General features: G+C 40.7%; 1 protein-coding gene across 2 annotated transcripts in view; it reads left to right on the forward strand.

The window, feature by feature from the left end:
• Positions 1 to 20,599, forward strand: part of LOC138176054 (LHFPL tetraspan subfamily member 3 protein) — a 735,200-nt gene that overhangs the window by 643,979 nt on the left and 70,622 nt on the right. The window contains exon 3 of one of the 2 annotated variants that reach the window (XM_069106799.1): positions 15,826 to 15,873. The exons of the other annotated variant lie outside the window; for it this stretch is intronic. Within the exon in view, the coding sequence (XP_068962900.1) occupies positions 15,826 to 15,842 (17 nt within the window). The 3' untranslated portion in view covers positions 15,843 to 15,873. The remainder of the gene's footprint in view (positions 1 to 15,825; positions 15,874 to 20,599) is intronic. 2 annotated transcript variants of the gene reach the window in all.

The raw sequence follows: 20,599 nt of genomic DNA on the forward strand, positions 1-20,599 counted from the left end.
AGGAAGGAAGGAAGGAAGGAAGGAAGGAAGGAAGGAAGGAAGGAAGGGAAGAGGAGAATAAGAGAGAGCTCTCAGTGAATGAGAATCATTAGACTGTAAGCTCCTTGAGGACATGGACTGTCTTTTGCCTCTCCTTGTATCTCCAGCACTTAGCACAGTGCCTAACACATAATAGGAGTTTAATAGATGTTTGTTAATTATATGAATGATTGAATGACCTTAATTTTTTTAATCAAATATAAGACAAGGTTCTCAGCTTGGAAAATGGGGAGAGGAGTAGCCACGGAAGGGGTTGGAAAAGCTGCTATGGTGAGTGCTATAGCTAATTGATTAGGGAATATAGAGGGATTATCTTGCTGTGGTGAGGACATGATTGAAATTACATCATCTAGAAGAAGCCATGCCTTAGGGAGAGCCAGAAGGTGGAAGGAGTGGGGAAGGAAAAGGTTTAAAATGAAGCAAGCTTGTTACCTATGGAGCAGGCATTCCAGAGAGCAGACTCAGTGATTCCCAAAGTTCCTTCCAGCTCTAAATAATGGCCCAACAATTCTGAACCCAGTGGTCTTTCCAGTTATATCACTGCTTCTACAATAAGAAATTCTTTCCCACTGACCCACTTTAAAGTCACTAGGAGACTCATCTCATGAAATGTGTAGCATTGCCTCACCCATAATTAGGATTGCACGTATAATCTTATGAACAAAATGTCATGTTTTCTGGGGCCAAAGGAGCCTTTTAGGGGTTTGTAGTTAAGACCTCTCCACAACAGTGATCTGGAATGACATCATAATATGAAGGTGATCACCCTGAATAGACAGTGGCAAGCTATGAATAGTCTGCTTAAATGACAATTTGAGACTAGTAAGGTAGAACTCACTCTCAGGCTTAAGGAAAGAGAAAAAAAAAACAGCAAATTATTAAACTGGAAACCGGTGCAATCCATATCACATCATTTTTTGGTTCCACTTTCAATGATTGGTAAGGCAGGAAGTGGTGGCGGGCTGAGGTATTATGACCATGAGTCCACTGTGTAGCCAAATATCATCAGTCTGTCTCTATGTGGAGTGATACACCCTGGCATACATCCAAGTGAATTCTTTGCCAGCTGCCCAAGGGTAGATCTGCTTTAAAAAAAAAACACAAAATACTCACATGGCTCTGTGATCTGGATTGCAACTTATCCATGCCTGCCTGTCCCACGGGACTCTTGTCCATGTTCTCCTAAAAGTTCTCTGCAGGAGAGGGTCTAACAACATGGCAGTGGCTTCCTTAACATCTTCCAACACTGCTAGAGTGCCAGTAGAGCAGTCTGGCTGTCTTTTGGTTATTCCTTGCCCTTCCCGTGTAACCAACCCATCTTATCTTCTTTTCATACATTTCCCTGATGAAATGTTTTATTCCTGCTTTTCTTCCAAGTTCTTCATTGGCTTTGTATTACAGCCCGTCTCCACCCACCATGAAACTCTAGAGTCCCTGCCCTCTCTCTGATACTCATTTTTAATTCTTAGGAGACTGGTGTGTTCTATGTCCCAATACCATGCAGCAACAATGACAGAATATTATTATTAAAAAATATGCACCTTTGCATTCATGGGAAATTTGAGGCCACTTAAAAGAGTTTTTCAATTTCTTGAAGGTAATCTAGCCCAGGCAATATGTCCCTACTGTTGTTTTAAGACAAGACTTAAAAATAATAGTGGGGAGTGTTTGTAAAGGAGAAATGATGTGTCATAAACTTGTTAATATTTCCTATCAATCATAAAGGGAGCTATAGATATTCCAACTGTCCCCCTAATCCAGGTGCTGCTTTCCTTCTTAGAAGCAGCATCAGTAGCAATGGCCCACCCAGAAAAAATATACCCTTGTAGTTAAGGAACAAAATAGTTTAAGACAAGGAAGAGTGAACACACACCATATCTTAATTTCACTTGACACATGAAAATCACATGATTTAGAAATCTAAATGTCCTTTAAAATCAAGGCCAGCACCCTCATTTTCCAGATGAGGAAAATGAAAGCCAGAAATATTCATTGGCTTGTCCAGTGTCACAGGGGAAATTTTCCAATAGATTGTGAGTTCCTTGAGGTCAGGGACTATCTTTTGCCTGTTTTCATTTCCAACATTTAGTGAAGTACATAGTAGGTGCTCAACAAGTATTTATTAAATGCCTGAAATAGGGAGGCAGTTAGGTGGTATAGGGGATAGAGCATGAGGCTTGCTGTCAGAAGACCTGAGTTCGAAAGCTATTTTTAGTCATTTACTAAATGAACCACTCAACCTCTCAGTATCCTCATTTGTAAAATGGGGATGGGTTAGGATCAAATGAAATAACATTTAAAATGCTTTGCAAAGCTTAAATAAATAAATGCTTGTTGGTGGTAGTAGTACTGGTAATAGTACTGGTGGTGGTAGTTGTAGTAGTAGCAGCAGTAGCAGCAACAGCAGTAGCAGCAGTACTAACAGGTCCAAGTTAAAGCCCTGATCCTGACATCAACTCAATTGCTCTCTCTCTCTCTCTCTCTCTCTCTCTCCCCCTCCCTCCCTCTCACTATTGCTCTCTCTCTCTCACTCACACACACACACACACACTGCTGAATGCATCTAGTGTACTTTTTCTGTTATATCTTGCTGCTTGGATTATGTAACAAAAAGTAATATTCTTGTTTATGCCGTTAGTTGCAGAAATACAGCAGCTTTTAAACTTTTCCTAGTGGTATCATGAAAGGCCACAAGATGGTAATATTGCTCCACAAAGTTCAATTCAATTCAGCAAGCATTTATTAAGCATTGACTGTGTGTAGGATGCTGTGCTAGGTAGGTGGTCAGCATACAAAAGCAAAACCATCAGGCTCTCAGGGTGCTTGCATTCAGTGAAGTAGAATACATGCACAACATGTACCCAGATATTGTTGTTTAAGTGTTCAATCATATCCAACTCTTTGTGACCCCATGGATCCTGATAGCCTACCAGGCCCTTCTATCCTTTTCTATTTCCCAAAGTCTGTCCAAGCTCATGTTTGTTGCTTCCAAGATACTATCTCTCCATCTCATCCTCCTCCATTCCCTTCTCCTTTTGCCTACAATCTTTCCCAACATCAGGGTCTTTTCCAGTGAGTCCCATCTTCTCATTATGTGGCCAATGAACAGCCTGCATCAATTTCTTTAAGGACTGATTAGTTTGATCTCCTTGATGTCCAAAGGACTCTCAAAAGTCTTCTCCAGGATCACAATTTGAAAACGTTAATTCTGTGGTGCTCAGTTTTCCTTATATTTCAACTGTAACAGATATGCATTACTACTGGAAAAAAAACATAGCTTTAACTATACGGACCTTTGTTGGCAAGGTGATGTCTCTGTTTTTTAGTATGCTGTCCAGATTTGCCACAACGTTCCTTCCAATAAGCAACTTAAAATTTCATGGCTGCAGTCATAATCTATGGTAAACCTTAAGCCCAAGAATATAAAATCTGACACTGCTTCCATGTCCTCTCCCTCTATCTGCTAGGAAGCAATGGTAGCAGTTGCTATGATCTTAGTTTCCCTAATGTTAAGCTTCAAGCCAGCTTTTATACTCTTATCTTTCATCCTCAAGAGGCCTCTTAATTCTTCTTCACTTTCTACCATCAGAGTGGCAACCTCCATGTAACTGCGATTGTTGATATTTCTCCTGGCAACCTTGATTCCAGTTTTTGATTCATCCAGCCTGGCATTTCACGTGATGTATTCTGCATATAAGTTAAATAAACAAGGTAACAATATACAGCCTTGTTGCACTCCTTTTCCTATCTTAAACCAATCATTTGTTCCATTTTCAGTTCTAACTGTTGCTTCTTGACCTACATACAGGTTCCTCAGAAGACAAGTGGGATGATATGGTACTCCCATCTCTTTGAGGACTTGCCACATTTTGTTGTGTTTCACACAGTCAATGGCTTTAGTGTAGTCAGTGAAGCAGATAGTTTTTTTTTCTGGAACTTCCTTGCTTTCTTCATAATCCAGCAAATGCTGGCAATTTGGTCTCTAGTTTCTCTGCTTCTTCCAAACAAACCTGTACTTCTGGTAATTCTTGGTTTCCATATTGCTGAAGTATAGTTTGCAGAATTTTAAGCATAATCCTGCTGGCCTGTGAGATGAACACAGTTGTTCAGTAATTTGAACATTTCTTGGCTATGCCCTTCTTTAGGACTGGGATGTAAAATGGTCTTTTCCAATCCAGTGGCCACTGGCGAGTTTTCCAAATTTGCTGGCATATTGAGGGCAGCGCTTTAAGAGCGTCATTTTTTAGAATTGTAAATAGTTCACCTGGAATTGTGTCTCCTCCATTAGGCTTATTGTACTTCCTAAGGCCCACTTGACTTCATTCTCTGGGATATCTGATTCTAGAGCAGCAACCAAACCATAGTGGTTACTGCTGATGTGAAGATCTTCTTCTATACGTTCTTGCAACCTCTTCTTAATTTCTTCTACTTCTATTAAGTCCTTATCATTTTTGTCTTTTCTCATGCCCATTTCTGCATGAAATGTTCCCTTGATATCTCTGATTTTCCTAAAGTGATCTCTTGTCTTTCTCATTTTATTCTTTTCTTCTATTTATTTAAGAAAACCTTCATGTCTCTCCCTGCTGTTCTCTGGAATTCTACATTCAGTTGCGTATATCTATCCTTTTCTCCTTTCCCTTTTGCTTTCCTTCTTTCCACATCTATTTGTAAAGCCTCATAAGACAGGCATTTTGCTTTCTTGTTCTTATTTTTCTTTGGGATTGCCTTTTATCTCCTTTACAATATTGCAAACCACTGTCCATAGTTCTTCAATCATTCTATCTACCTGACATAATCCCTTACATCTATTCATCACTTCTACTTTATATCCATAAGGGATATTATTTAGGTCATACCCATATGGTCTGATGATTTCCCCTACTTTTTTCAATTTACGTCTGAATTTTGCAATAAGAAGCTCATGATCTGAGCTACAGTCAGTTCTAGGTCTTGTTTTAACTGACTGTAGAGAGCTTCTCCACCTTTGGCTGCAAAGTATATAATCAACCTGATTTCTGCATTGACCATCTGGTAATGTCCATGTGTAAAGTCGCCTTCTGGGTTGTTGAAAAAGAGTGTCTTCTCTGATCAGTGAGTTATCTTGACAAAATTCTATTAATCTGTGACCTGCTTCATTTTTTTACTCCAAGGTCAAACTTGCCTGTTATTGCAATTATCTTTTGATTTCCTACTTTAGGATTTCAGTTTGTAATGATGAATGTTATGTCTTTTTTGATGTTATTTCTGGAAGATTTTGTAGATATTCATAGAACTGAGCAATTTTGGCCTCTTCAGCATCAGTAATTGGAGCACAGTCTTGTACTATTGTGATACCAAACAGTTTGCCTTGGATTCAAACATATTATTCTGTCATTTTTTTAATTAAACCCCAGTTCTACTTTTCTCACCATTTTATTGACTATGAGGGCTATTCCATTACTTCTAAGGGATTCTTGCCCACAGTAACATATGTAATGATCACCTGAATTAAATTCACCCATTCCCATTCATTTAAGTTCACTGACACTCAGGCTATTGATATTTAATCTTTCCGTCTCCTGTTTGACCACATCCAGCTTACGTTGGTTCATAGGTCTTCCATTCCAGGTTCCTATGCAGTATCAATCTTGCTAACATATGGATACATTCACAGCTGAGCTTCCTTTCATCTTTGGCCCAGCTGCTTCATTCTTTCTGGAGCTTTTTGTAGTTGTCCTCCGATCTTCCCCAGTAGCCTGCTGGACACCTTTCAACCCGAGAGGCTCAACTTCTGGCATTGTATCTTTTACCATTTTAATTCATCTGTGAGACGGCATTCTTAGCAAAGATACTGTACTAGTTTGCCATTCCCTTCTCCGGTGGATCACCTTTTTTTTCCATCAGAGCTCTCTTCTATGACTGTCCATCTTGGGTTACCTTGAACAGCATGGCTCATAATTTCATCGAGCTATGCAAGCTCCTCTGCTTGCACAGTCAGGAGGGATGTACCCAGATGAGAAAATGCAATTTAGGGGATGATTGTAGTGAAGAAGAAAGTAAAGAATATACTCTAGGAGAATTTGAGAAGGGACAGAGCACTGGTCACTGTGGTGACCAGGGAAGGCTTCACTGAGAGGATGACACCTGAGCTGGGCCTTGAAGAAAGATAAAAGATTCCCAAAGGTGAAGATAAGATGAAATTTTGCATGTGACTATCTCTGGTTTTCCCTTATTTTTCCTCTATGTGTTTTGCCTGTGCTTCAGTGTTTTTCTTTTTGTGTATGCGTCAGCCTATCCCTTTGTGTTTCTGCCTTTCTCTTTTTCTGTCTCTTCCTCTGGGACACTCTGTCTCTCTCTATCAGGATGCTTGGAACAAACAAGGACAATCCTTCACCTTCTACAAATCCTGCCAGTGAGGGAGCAGCTGACAAGCAATTGACTACTATGCCATTTCTGCATGGGTTTCCATAAGTACTAGAAAGTAGGAGGGACAGCATTCAGAACCCTTGACAACCCAGCCCACTTCCACCTTTCCAGTCTCCTTACATCTTTCTCCCTGCAGTGACACTGGTCTCCAGCTGTTTTACAAACCAGACATGCCATCTCAGCCCCCAGCATTTTCCTGGGCTGTCCTCTGTGCCTGGAATGCTCTCCCTCCTCCAATCCAACTATTGACATCCCTGACTGCCTTTAAGTCCCAACTAAGATTCCCATCTTCCACTGGAAGTCTTCCTAAGCCCCTTTTAATTCTAGTCCCTTACCTCTGCTAATTATTTCCTATTTATCCTGTACATAGTTGCTTTGTAGAAATCTACCCACATGTCTCCCCCAACAATTACAATTGGGGGAGACAACATGTGGGTAGATTTCTACAAAGCAACTATGTACAGGATAAATAGGAAACAATTTAGGGGATGATTATAGCAAAGAAGAAAGTAAAGAATATACTCTAGGAGAATTTGAGATGGGCCCCTTCTGAGAATAATGTTTTTAGTTACATTAAATAAAAGATATAGCATTAAAAAGAAATCAATTATATTGAAATATAGCTCTTAATGTATTTTTTAAGTTCATGAATCCCAGGGTAAATATTTCTGTGGTGGATATAAGGGAACATGTGGTTAAAAACAGCAAAGGATGGACAGCCATGGATAGGCTGGCATCTGTAATGCTGGAAGAAGTAACTATACCAGTAAGATCAAAGATGTGATGAATTATCCAGGAAATTAAGGTTTGCAAAGCCCCTTTCACATGGATTATCTTATTTCAGTCTTGCAACAACCTTGTGAGCTAAGAACTATTGTATTTTGCATTTGAGGATACTGAGGCTGAGTGGGCTTTCATGGCTCCCCCACAGTCACCTAGTCTCTGGGAGAGATAAGTGAACTCTGCAGAGATTATGAGGGGTGCTTGTGGGGAGAGAACGGAGTTAAGGGCTAGGAAACATAGACGGGGCAATAGCACTGACATGCATTGCCTTGGGTCTTCTCCTGAATCTGCATTTTGGTGAGTATTGGGGATTCCCAGGAGGGTGCGTCAGTCTAGGTTCGTGACTTGGCTGTTCCGATACCCTGACACAGCAAGGAACAGAGCAGGGAAGCAACTGACTAAGAAGTTAGAGCCAGTTTAGTACTGCCCATTTGCATTATATAGGCCAAGTTGTCATTTGGTTTCTTGTCCTTGAGCATACTGATATGCATAGCTAGCATTTATATCACCCTTTAGAGACTTACAGAGTGTTTTACGAATATGATCTCATTTGATCTTCACAACTAACTTGGGAAGGAGGCACTCTTATTCTCATTTTACAAATGAGGAAACTGAGGCACAAGTGACTTGCTTAGGGTCATACTGTAACTGCCTGTGGTTGAATTTCAATTCAGTCCTTTTTGATTCCAAATCTAGTATTCAATACCCTATGCCCTCTAATTGCCTCCTGTTCCAGGAAGGATGCCAGGATGAGGTGGGAAGAGATCCTTTCCTTTCTTCTTCACTTTTCTCTGTCTTCCTCCCTTCCCTAATACATCTTTTTTCTGTAACTGGTCATAGTGTAAAACTGAAGTAAGTTTTTTATTGTTTGTTTAGTTATTGAATAGAATTTTATGTTCTGTGTCGGTAATTTTCTCAGTGAATGAGTGGACCGTTTTATATTTCTCTTAAAAGAAAAAAAGCTAAATTAAATTTTACACATATGACTTTAAATTGATTGTGTCTCACTGTGAGTGAATGACCCTCAACAGAAATGTTTCTCACCTGTGACACTATAAAAATCAAAAACAGAAGAAAAATCCAGAAAGCCCAGTTTCCATGAATTGTAATACTTGGTACATACTATTCCCCTATGCTACCCTTATAAAAATTCTATCTGTACCTGTGATTTCTTCGGCTCAGAGAACTCTCTGGGAGGAAGCTTCCTTATTTGAGGTAGATGGTGACACAGTGGAGAGAGAGACAGGCTTGGAATCAGAAAGACCTCAGTTCAAATCCAGCTTCAGATACTTACTAGCTGTGTGACCCTAGGCAAGTCACTTAGTCAGACTCATTTTTTTTCAACTATCAAATGAGGATCACAATACTGCCTAGCTCATTGGGTCGATGTGAGGATCAAGCAAGATAACATTTGTAAAGTTCTTAGCATCGTGCCTGTTACATAGTAGATGCTTAAGAAATGTGTGTTTGATTCCCTTTCACCCTATCCATGCAGATCTGTAACTATTCTGGAACCAGTACATAGTAACTGCTTCAAAAACTGTATGCAAAAGTATTTATTGAGTGTTTATTGATACACTGTGCTAAGTGCCAGAGTTAGAATTTTTTAAATGATGTGCTCTCAACATTCTCACAATCTATGCAGGGCAGTTGGAAAGGCCCACAAGTCCTAGGGATTGAGCATCTGGGAGGGCAAGGGGAAGAGGACCTAAGATTACATCAGTAGGTCACATGACAGTGCCAGGGGTCTGTGGGTCACATTTCAGGTCAAATGTGAAGGCCTGGTTGTCTTCTGTCTCGTGGATAGTGATCTCATCAAGCAATCAAGTAACCCCAATGGTTTCTGGTTTGTGAACTCGGGGCCAGCATACTTTCTTCTGCTCCATAAGTAGCCCAGATGGGTCCCAGGCAGCCTGAGTCTAAGAGAAAGGGCAAAGAGGGAAGGAAAAGGAGGAAAGTGTCCCTAATGGTGGCAGGTCTTCCCATCAGGCAGCCCAGTTCTGGAATGACGAGTAATGGGAGAGGCGAGGAAGAGAGAAGATAAAAGGCATAGGGTCCCTTCAAAACCCCCATACCTTGATGGCTTTATCCTTCATTCATGATGATCCTAAGAAACTTAAGGGAGCCCTTTGTTGGGAACCCAAATTATCTGAAATATTAAGTGACTTGAATTTTTCTCTGAAAAGTACCTTGCCAGATTGTTGTGTCAGAGGTGGTGACATGAACCGAGGTTGTCTTGACTCCTAGGCTGACTTGATATCACTTTGTCGCTGGAAGCATCCCTTGAGGATAAGAAGGGAATAGACCTGTAATTTCAATGGAAAAGAGAACTCCCAATAAAGAAAATTCTTCTTAATGCAGATTGGCACTTTCTCTGCAGCTTAGTGCAGTCTTGGAGTTCCCTGAGGCACTGAGGTTGCAGGAAAGGACATGCCCAGTACCAGAGGAGGGAAGATGTGTGGGAGCAGATGGGCCCCTGGTTTCAGACTCAAGAACCCCTGAGCTTTTTCTTCCTCTATCACAGTCTCTCAAAATCACCTACCCTCAGCCACATTAGAGTTTGGCAAGTATAAATTGAAGTCTAGAGATTGTCTCCATTTCCCTCCATATCTATCCCATGAGCCTTCCCCCTCCCCCAGACACAGATACAGCCTTAGGAAAATAAATGTATTCATGTAGCTCAGTAGAGGGTAGGATCCTCACTACTGCAAATGAGGGCGATCCAGATGGGAAGAAGACTCCAGCCTGTGAAATACTCATTTTGTTTGAAGGAATTATTCATCCCAATCCTGGGGAAAGAGAAGATTTAGACATATGCCAGATGTCAAGGCTGTCATGTGGAAAAGGGGTTCGACTTTATAGGAACACAAGATGATAATGAATAATAACAATGGCAATAATAATAGCAATAGCTAGCATTTGTTAGGTACTTTAAGGCTTTCAAAGTGCTCTGCAAGTATTCTCATTTTATGATCACAACCAAAGAGGGAGGTGCAATTATTACCCCATTTTACAGGTGAGAAAACTGAGGCAGACAGAAGATAAATGACTTGTTCAGGTTCATACAGCTAGAAAGCACATCTGAACTCAGGTCTTTCTGACTCCAGGTCCAGCGCACTGTCCACTGCCTCACTTAGCTAAGAAACATTACAAGGTCAGCGAGTACCTCCAGTCCTCCCATTCTACAGATGAGAAAACAGAAAGTCATAGAAGCTTGGTGACTTGAGGTCACACAAGTTGAAAGTGGCAGAGCTGGGGTATTCATTAAAAACCAGCACTCTATTACCTCACACTCCTTTGTGCTTGGCCCCAGAGGATAGACCTAGAAAAAATGTTACAGACAAGCAGATTTCAATTCTGTCTGTGTGTGTACATTGATTGATTGATTGATTGATTGATTTCCTAAATATTCAAGCTGCCTATAAGGAATGTGGGCTCCCCCCAAAGATAATGAGTATCCCTGGACTCCAGATCTTTAAGAAGATGATGAATAATCACTTGTAAGGGCTGTCCCAGAAAGTCTTTGGTGACTCCAATCCACAGGACACAATTAGGCATTTTCCCCAGAGTTTAGGGTCCAGCGTGAATTTTTTCCAGGTAAGCCAGCATTGAAAACCAGTGGCCAGGCATGCTGGGAATTTGCCTGGCCTTCTTTGGGAAAGTATCTCCACTGCAGTCTCAAGCTCATCATTTCCATTGTTATTCCTCCTCTGTTGTTTTCTAAGTGGACCAATGACGTCAGGTGATGTTTTGACTTGCCAGTCAATTGGATTTAAATGAGGCAGTGTTACACAAAGTTTTCGGTCTTCCAAAGTCATCACAGTCCAGTAGCAGGACAAAAGTTGTGACTGGCATTTGCCCAGGATGCAGTGGATGACCTTGGCGTCTTCAATGCCTGACTAAGCCCTAAGTGCCCAGTAGCTGCTGCTTCAACCACTTTCATGGCCATTAGAACAAACTGTTCTCATCCACCCATTCTGTCAGGGGAAGTCTTCACATGCTTGGGATAGCCATACCCCTAACTCGCCGCCAGGTTTGAGGCCTATAAGATACCCTCAACCTGGCTTAGCCCATCTGTGGAGATGGTTTACCAAGGTGTGGCCTCTGTGCATACTACAGCTTCTTGGAGCCATAGGTGAGAATTGGATGAAGGTAGACACCAAAGGTGGATGGATGAGCAGCTCCAAAAAGGACTCAACAAGCCCTCACACCACAGGCATCAATCCTCCCAGAATATGCCCCCATTATTCCTGTATTGGCTCTTTAGACACATTGCTGGTTGACTGGTTTTTTCTAATATCCTTTCTATTCATTTGAATGGAATGATTCTATACAGATCCCAATACAAGGCTCTGAATTCTTGGGTCAGATGTGATCCTTCTTGCATATATCCTTTAGAAGACAAGGACACAGAGCCCTCCTACACAGGGATATGGGCTCACTTTGATATCTTTCACTTCAAAGCCTTCTTGTATTTCCCATCTTCGTTATAATTGAGTTAATTACTTAATAATTCTGTTTAACTAGCTCCATTTGTACAAACATTAATTAGACAGTTTTTCTGCCTAGAAATCCTTTTGCTTATGTATATAAGTGCCTTTCTGCCTCTTTCTCCCATTTGTGCTTTTGCATGAGCACCATGCTAATCACCCCAGTGTTCACTCACTCAACAGGTGTGTGAAGCAAACCCATGTGTTTTGAAGACACAGAACCTCTGATCTGTGCTCTTCAAACACCTGGAACTGGGTGGAATCCAATGTGAGCACATGCTTTCCCTGTCAGGCTCTGATAGTCAACAGTAACTTTGCAGATAGTAAGCAATTAATAAATGCTTTATTCAGTCATTCATTAATCCAGCTTAGGTTTTCTCACTTTTAAAAGGAAGTGGTTAGGATGTAACTCTAAAATTCTCTCATGATGGAAATTTTCCGTTTCTCTTAAGAGATAAAACCACTTAGGAGAATGCTTGAAGTTTTCACGGTCAGAACGGCCCTCCGCAATTCTGAAAGAGCCAAATAAGGGGAAAGTGTTCCCAACACTGAAAATCCTAATGACCAGGAGGAACCTATTAACCCCAATTTTCTAAAATGTTCTAAATGTATGAGGAGGGCTATACTAATTAATCAATCAGCAGGCATTTATTAAGCACCTTCTGTGTACTGGTCACTGTGCTAAGTGCCAAGGATACAAAGAGATAGTGCAACAGAACTTGCCCTCTAGGAGCTTATATTCTTAAAGAATGTACCTGCCCCACAAGAGTATACAATCTAGTTATCTGCTGTTCATTTCAAGGAGGATTTGGCTTGGGATGGATTTTTATTTCCATACAATCAAACATTGTCTTCATTTTGCCAGCTTAAAAGTTTAAAAGGCTTTTCTTTTTAAGCTTGGCAGGTTGGCTCTTGTGTCCTGTCTTCCACCTCAAATATTAGAGTCATTTCAATCTAGCACTTCCAAACAATCACCAAGTCAACTGTCCATCCTTCTGAGAAAGTGTGGGTAGAATAGAGAGAGATACAGAAAGAGATCAATGACACTGGTATCATTCAGAAGCTTCCTAGACCACTAAAAAGAGGAAGAATTAAGTAAGGAATTATGGGAGGGATAGAATAAAAAGAAGTAGAAGAATCCCAAACCAAGAAAAGCAGATAAATGGGGCTAGAAGAAAAGATCCTGGAAATGGACATATCAAGAAATGGAAAAAAGCTAGAAATGGAGAGTCACAAAATCACAGGATCTCAGTGCTGGAAGAAACCCAAGAGGTTGTCTGGTCCAATCCATACCTGAACAAGAATCTCCTCTACAAATACTTTACAAGTGGTCACCCAGTCTTTTCTTGAATATTTCTATCAAAAGGTACAAGTACTCTTCAGTTTGGGAATGGCTGAACAAATTATAGCATATGAGCAATAATATTGTGTCATAAGAAACAATGAAAGGCACAGTTTCTGAGAAACCTGGGAAAACTTAAATGAACTCATGTAGAATGGAAGGAGAACCAGACTGATTTCTACAGTAACAACACCACTGCAAAAACAGAAAATTTTGAAAGACTTAAGAACTCTGGATCAGCAAAATGACCAGCCCTGATTCCAGAGGACTAATGATGAAGCATGCTATATACCTCTTAGCAGAGATGATATACTCAGTGTGCAAACTGGAACGTATTTTTGGCATGTCCAATGAAGTAATTTGTTTTACTTTACTATGCATATTTATTACACATATTTGGTCCAGTTTGGTTTTTCTGGGAGGTGGGAAAGAGACAGGAGGGAGAGAAAAGAGTTTGTTAATTAAAAAAAATTTAACTTATAAAAGGATGGGACTCACTGCCTCTCAAGGCAGCTTACTCCACCTTTGGACATATCTACTGGTTGAGAAGTTATTCCTTTTCAGTTGTTCAGTCATGTCCAACTCTTCATGACCCCATTGGGGGTTTTCTTGACAAAGATACTGAACCTATCTGCTATTTCCTTCTGCAGCTCATTTTACAGATGAGGAACTGAGGCAAACAGAATTAAGTGACTTGCCCAAGGTCACACAGCTAGTAAGTGTCCAAAGCCAGATTTGAACTCAGGAAGATGAATCTTCCTGACTCCAGGTCCAGTGCTATGTCCCCTGCACCATCTAACTGTCCCTCTTAAGTTCTTCCCTATATCAAATCTAAACCTACCTCTCTTCAACTTTCTCCCCCGGATCCTAGTTTTGCCTTCTGAGAACAAGAAGAATGTTATAATCCCTCTTCCCCTCAATAACAATTAAAGCACTCAAGGAAAGCCATCATATTTCTCCTAATTTTCCTTTTCTTTGGACTAAATATGTCTACTTCTTTCAAGAGCTCCTCACATAGGCCCTTTCACCATCCTGGTTATTCTCCTTGGATACTGTCCAACTTACTGAAGTGCTGCTAAACTTTGGTGCTCACAACTGAACACAGCATTCCAAATGTGATCTGACCAGGGTGGAATACCAGGTGACTCTTGGTACCATTGACCCTCCTGATCCTGGACAATCTCCTTCTCTTAATCCATTTGAAGACTGAATTAGCTTCTTTGACCTCTATATCACACTTTGTTGACTGATACCAAGCTTGCAAATCAGGAAAACTCTCAGCAGCAGTAGCTCATTTACAGAAGGCTATATTTAATGCCAGGCTTTAAACAAGGAACAAGGAACCTTTTTAAATAGGCCATTTTACATATATAAGTATGAGGCAATCAATAAGGAAGGCAAAATGAAAATATGTCTTTAAAACACTCTTTTACAGAAACTAATAATACTGCTGCCAATTTTATAATGTAGAAGCTATGAGTACCACATATTAACACAGAGTAATGCACATAAATAAATAGTGTCTATGAAAAATGAAAGTTCACCTCAGCTATTGACTTTCCATCACACATAAACATTAGTCAGGAGAGTTCTGTTATTTCTGAGCATGGGTGAGAGGTTAGCCACTCATAATAGGAGCCAACAGGAGGCTTAAATTACAGTGGTGAGCCAGAGGGCAGATGTTTGCCCACACTTAAGGCAAACCAACCCCCTGCAAACTGTTCCCATGCTGTAAGTTACCATAGCTGGCAGGCCAGAGATAAAACTGGCATCTTCCCTGTAGTGCCCAATTGTGCCCACACCTGAAAAACTGAAGGAAACCTCATAAGTACAGATAATATATGGGAATGAAGGACTCTTAAGGTTTTCCTCACAGCCCCAGGTGATCAGACTTATCAGAACAGATCCAAAAAGGGTATAGAAAAGAAGCTTGTTATCTTGCTAGGTTTGATTAGGAAAATACAACCCCTACACCCTAGGATTGACTGCCTCTTTCTTCAGTGGTTCTTTAAATTCTAACTGAAAGCATTTATGGGGATTGGCAGAGGATGGTCTGGACCCATGATTGGCATAAGGAACTCCTGGTGTGTAATCTCCCTCCACCTATTCAAATGGCCACAACTTGTGTGTAATTCATAGTCTTAGAGTTGTCTGAGGCACATAAAAGTTAAGTGATTTAGCCAGCTAGTATGTGTCAAATGAGAGGTTTGAATCCAAAGTATCCTGACTCCAAAGCTGGTCCTCTCCTAGCCCGTGCTGCCTTTCAATTTCAGAAAGGTCAATCAATATTCACCTGAAGACCAATGGACTATATTACATTATATACATGGCCCAAGTTTGTAATTCATTTCTATCCTTCATTCTTCAAATGCACTCCTGACAACCCTCTATCTAAAATTATTCCTGCTGTGTAAAGTGAGGCCTGAACACTGTTACCCTGTAGGGATTTCCTATAGAACTGTTGCTCAAACCTGTGCATTTCTAATCTGATGTTTTTCTCCCGAGCATCTTGGTTTCTCTCCTTGGTTTCTTGGGCTGTCTGTGAATCACTCCAAGACCTGGACTTTCCATGAGTTCCATGCTTCTGGTTAGGTTATTGTTGTCTGGAGAAGCCACAGGCAATTTTTTGTTATCTCCTCTTTTCCCACTGTGAATAGGATTCCCCAAAATGAGCCGATTGTTTTTAACCTTTAAAAAACAAACCACTGTGTGAGATCTCTATTTATTTTACCTTAACCATTCTGTTTTTCCCTCCTAACCTCTCAGATGATGGAAATGCTTAAAACAAACTAAGGTAGTATGAGACTGAATCATGTAAGTGTGAGCATGGCGCCCCTGGGGGCTACGCTGTTTTGTATGCTTCCGCTTAATTATCCCTGCATGTCTTTTCTGCTTTTCTCCTGAGATTCCTGCATTAGGCGCTTGGTGCTTGGAGAGCATGAGCCGTCCACTGCTTTTAAGCAATAGATGCTGCGTCTATGTTCCTAATGTTATGTGTGTTTTTAATGACGTCATCCCCCTCCGGCAATCCCTGGCACATGTGTAAGAGCCAAAGTGCTTGCAGCTGGAAGCCTGGCACCTCCTGAATGAGGTGGGGAAGGGGGCGCAGGCTGGTAATTCCTTGGGGTTGGATATGTTATTGTCTTTTAACAACAAGCCCCCCAAACACACCTCAACCTTCCTTAGAATTCTGCTCCTGTGTTCCTCACTGCTCCATAGTGTGGATAAATATCATACAAGCTTCTTCATGCAGCTGATCACTTTGTATATAAGCCCTTTGGTATGTGGTATGCTCTTATAGAGGCCTCTGTCCCAAGATGGATTACTTTATGATTCTTTGTAAGTGTAGATACTATATCAACATTTAAACATATATATTTAAATTCATATATATATATATATGTATATATACATACCATGTTAACAGGGCCAAAATGAACCTTGGAGAATGTGTATTCTTTTCATTTATTTACTTTCTATCAGTCAGTAAGAAGCAACATGATGGGATAGAGAAAGGTCAATCTTAGAATCAGGAAGACTTTAGTGTGTATCCGTGGACAAATCTCTTTAATATCTCAGATCTTCAGCAAACTCTCTAAGACAGAAGTGGGGAACCTTTGTTCTTGAGGTCTCATGTGGCCCTCTAGGTCCTCAAGTGCAGCCCTTTGACCAATTCCAAACTTCAAAGAACAAATCCCCTTAATAAAAAGATTTGTTCTGTAAAACTTGGATTCAGTCAAAAGGCCTCAACCAAGGACCTAGAAGGCCACATGTGTCCTCAAGGCCGCAGTTTCCCCACCACTGCCTAAGACAATAATACATTTCAGATGAGTTGCAGAACCACCCCACTGGAAAAAGTGACCACACCAGGAGTTTCCTATACCAGTAAACTAATAAATCTTAACCAAAATAGACATATGTATGTATGTGTATGTGTGTATACACACATACACCTATGTATATACATATATATTATACTTGTATGTTTATATGTGCATTTATATATATGTAAGTACATATTATATGTGTAAAAACTATTGGTATAGAAAATTCCCAGAGAGGGAGCATATGGTACCAATGAAGGTCATCCCCTGCTCTGCAGATTAGAGTTTAGAGAATTTCCTATTAGGTCCTGAGAGATTAAATGGCTTGCCCAGTGTCACAATCAGTATATATATATATATGTATATGTGTGTGTCTGGCTCTGAATCTGTCTCTATCTTTCTCTATCTCTGTATCTCTGACAGATTCAGAGCCAGAGACACAGAGAGAAAGCATTGTCTGAGCTTCCCGCACAAACACAGGTAAATCTAATGTTCCTTGATTCTCCTTAAAATGGGGGACACATTAAGCCAAATCAAATAATCCCCTGTGGGTATCCATGTAGGCTTTCCCCAATTTAGGGAAAAATTGCTCTAGGATTATAGATTTTAAGCTAAAAGGGACATTAGAGGCCACCAAGTCCAACCCCCTCATTTTGACAGATGAGGAAACTGAAACATGGAGCATTTAAGTGACTTGTCCAGAGTCACAACTAGTAAGTTTCTAATGTGGGATTCAAATCCAGGCCTTCCAGGTTCTTTCTGACTCTAAGTTCAGTGCTCTATGTATCATACCATGCTGCTTTACAAAAATTTGGTTAAGTCTGTCATCTAGAATTGACTGCATTTTTTCTACATAGAAATGTTTTAAATGGTGGTTAAATTATCCAGCCAACCCACACAAGCCAATTTAACCCATGCTACAGCTGTGCTCTAATAGTACAGGTCAGGGAACAGAGAGGCATGCGGTACAGTTTCCCCTTGCTTTTCTGGGTACAGGTTTCCATGTATAGTCTAGAAATGGGCTGTTGGTCTTAGTTATTTATCCCTTTCACTCCCTTTCTGTACCCCTCACCTAATATCCCTCTCATCAGATATCCCGAACCCTCATGCTGCTCTAAACCAGCAGTATCGAGATCAGATAGAAGCAAGGGCCCCTAAACCATATGTAAGGATCACTGTAGGCCACAATATTGACTTAGCAAACCATGCATCTTTATTTTTCTTTTTTTTATTAACACATCAATACACTAAAATCAGATAGAAATGTAACTTTAATCTGGTTTGGGCCACACATAGGAGTGTGAAGCTTATGGGCTGTGTTTGACACCCACCAGCAGGTCAGAGCCTACCCATGATCCCAGATTACCAGCCTCTGCCTTCGCCAATCACAAATCCCATTCCCTCTGCTTAGCGAGATGTCAGACAGAAAGCAAGCGGACTGAACTGATTCACATGGACGGGTTCTTAATCAGCCCTTAGATATTTGAATTCCCAAAGGGAGATGGCTTTGTTAGCCCAAAAGCAACCACTAATGCAGGGGAGAAGGAGTCAGAAATCTCCCACAGTCCAACCAATCCTGCCTGGCAGCCTGGCCCAACCTTTAGCTCCCTCCCCTATTCTATTCCAGCTTTTTCTCTTAGGTTCCGCAAGGTGGAAAGAGTGTTGGTTCCAGAGTCAGGAAGACCTAAATTCGAATCCAGCCTAAAACATCTACTAACCCTTTGACCCTGGGCATGTCACTCCCCCTCCATTTGTCTCCGTTTCTTCAACTATAAAATGAGGATGATAACATTGCCCACCTCACAGGGTTGTTGTGAGGCTCAAGTGAGATAATTTTGTAAAAAGTGCCTAGGATAGTCCCTCGCTCGTATTAGCTGCTTTATAAATGCTGATTCTTTTTTCCTTTCACTTTTACTTAAGCAGCTAAGACTGCTAGAAAAGAGTGCTGGACCTAGAGGCAGGAAGACTTGAATTCAAATATGACCTCAAATACTTATGAGCAGTGTGACCCTGGACTAGTCACTTAATTTCTGCCTCCCTCAGTTATCTCATCTGTGAAATAGGAATAATAATAGCATCTCCCTGTGAATATAAAATGAGGTAATACTTATAAAGCAGTTTGCAAATCTTAAAAGTGCTACATAAAAACCAGCCTCTATTATTATTATTTTTTTCTAAGTAATAATTTCCTTAAAAATTCAATTTTCTTTTTCACAGCACTTCCAAGGTAGATTCAGTCAAGAGTGGGGGAGGGGGAAGAGGAAGTCAGCAACCATCTTTATCAAGAATTCTTAATCTAGGTGAACTATCGTCAATTGTGATACTATACATTTTATTTTGTGTATTTAAAAACATTATTCTAAGAAGGGGTCCATAGGATTCACCAGATTATCAAAGGATTTATAGCACAAAAGTCCCTGGTCCAGGAGTGGAGAACCTGAGTCCTCGAGGCCACATGTGGCCTTCTAGGTCCTCAGGTGCAGCCTTGTGACTGAGTCTAAGCTCTACAGAACAAATCCTTTTATTAAGGGAATTTGTTCTGTGAAGTTTGGATGCGATCAAAGGGCTGCACTTGAGGACCTTGAAGGCCACATGTGGCCTCGAAGCCACAGGTTCCCCACCCTGTGTCTGATTTATGTGAGTGGGCCATTTTTAGGCTGGATATTGTAAATCATGGATAGCCTACATATTCAGCCCCAAATATGGATTTTATAAATTCAGATTTATAAAATAGCTCAGTTGGGGAGAAGAGTGTTCCCTCACTTTACAAAAGGATTTTTTGTTAAGATTATTTTAAACATGCACTCACCCAGTGCATTTAAATTATGATTCTCTCTTCAAATATTCAGTACCTCAACAACACTTCAGCAATGTGGCTCTTTTATAAAAATGGAAAAAGTGTTTCTTGGTTAGAACTCTCAGATTTTTTAAGCCCTCACAGAAGTTCCGGCTGTGCAACAAAGAGGATCCAGATGAGGTTTTCTGTTTCATTCTCCTAAGTAATCTGAACTGAAAGGACCACTTGCACTGGGGGACACAGGGTCAAGTCCACAACCCTTATTTACAGATAAAGAAACTGCAGCCCAGAGATGCTCAGTAACTTGCTCAAAGTCACACAGCTAAGTCAGCAAAGAGGCCAGCCCATGCGAGAAGCTTCCAGGGATCTTTCCAATTTATTGCCTCTCCTTGCCACTTCTCAGAGAGACTGAAAAAACAGTAAGAAGAGAGCAATGAGCTGAGGACCAGGAAATCTGGCTTCTAGTTCTGGCTCTACCTGTGCAACCTTAAGAAAGCTGCTTTATTTCTCTAGACCTCAGTTTCCACGTCTGTAAAATGGAAAGATTGAACTAAGTGATCTATGAGATGTTGTGGCTATAAGGTCTTAGATGTTTCTCATATTGTTGACTCTCAATATTAAGGAATACAAGACTTGATGTTTTAAAAGATTGAGCCTCTCTATAGAGATAATAGAAAGCATGGAACTGTAGCTTTTAGACAGATAATCCATACAAAACGAGAGTCACCTATGGAGAAACTTTGATGTTCCCTGTGCTTCACTAATAAGATCCTTGAAATAAAAATCAATAAGCATGGGGGGAGGGGGGAGCAGAGGAAGAGAGATAGAGAGAAGAAGAACAAGAATAAGAGGAGGAGGAAGAAGAAGAAGGAGGAGGAGGAAGGAAGGAAGGAAGGAAGGAAGGAAGGAAGGAAGGAAG

This window comes from Petaurus breviceps, unplaced genomic scaffold, assembly GCF_028583685.1.
Source record: "Petaurus breviceps papuanus isolate PSGF00001 unplaced genomic scaffold, PetGlider_PUasm1.0 80, whole genome shotgun sequence".
In the NCBI taxonomy this organism is placed as follows: Eukaryota; Metazoa; Chordata; class Mammalia; order Diprotodontia; family Petauridae; genus Petaurus; species Petaurus breviceps.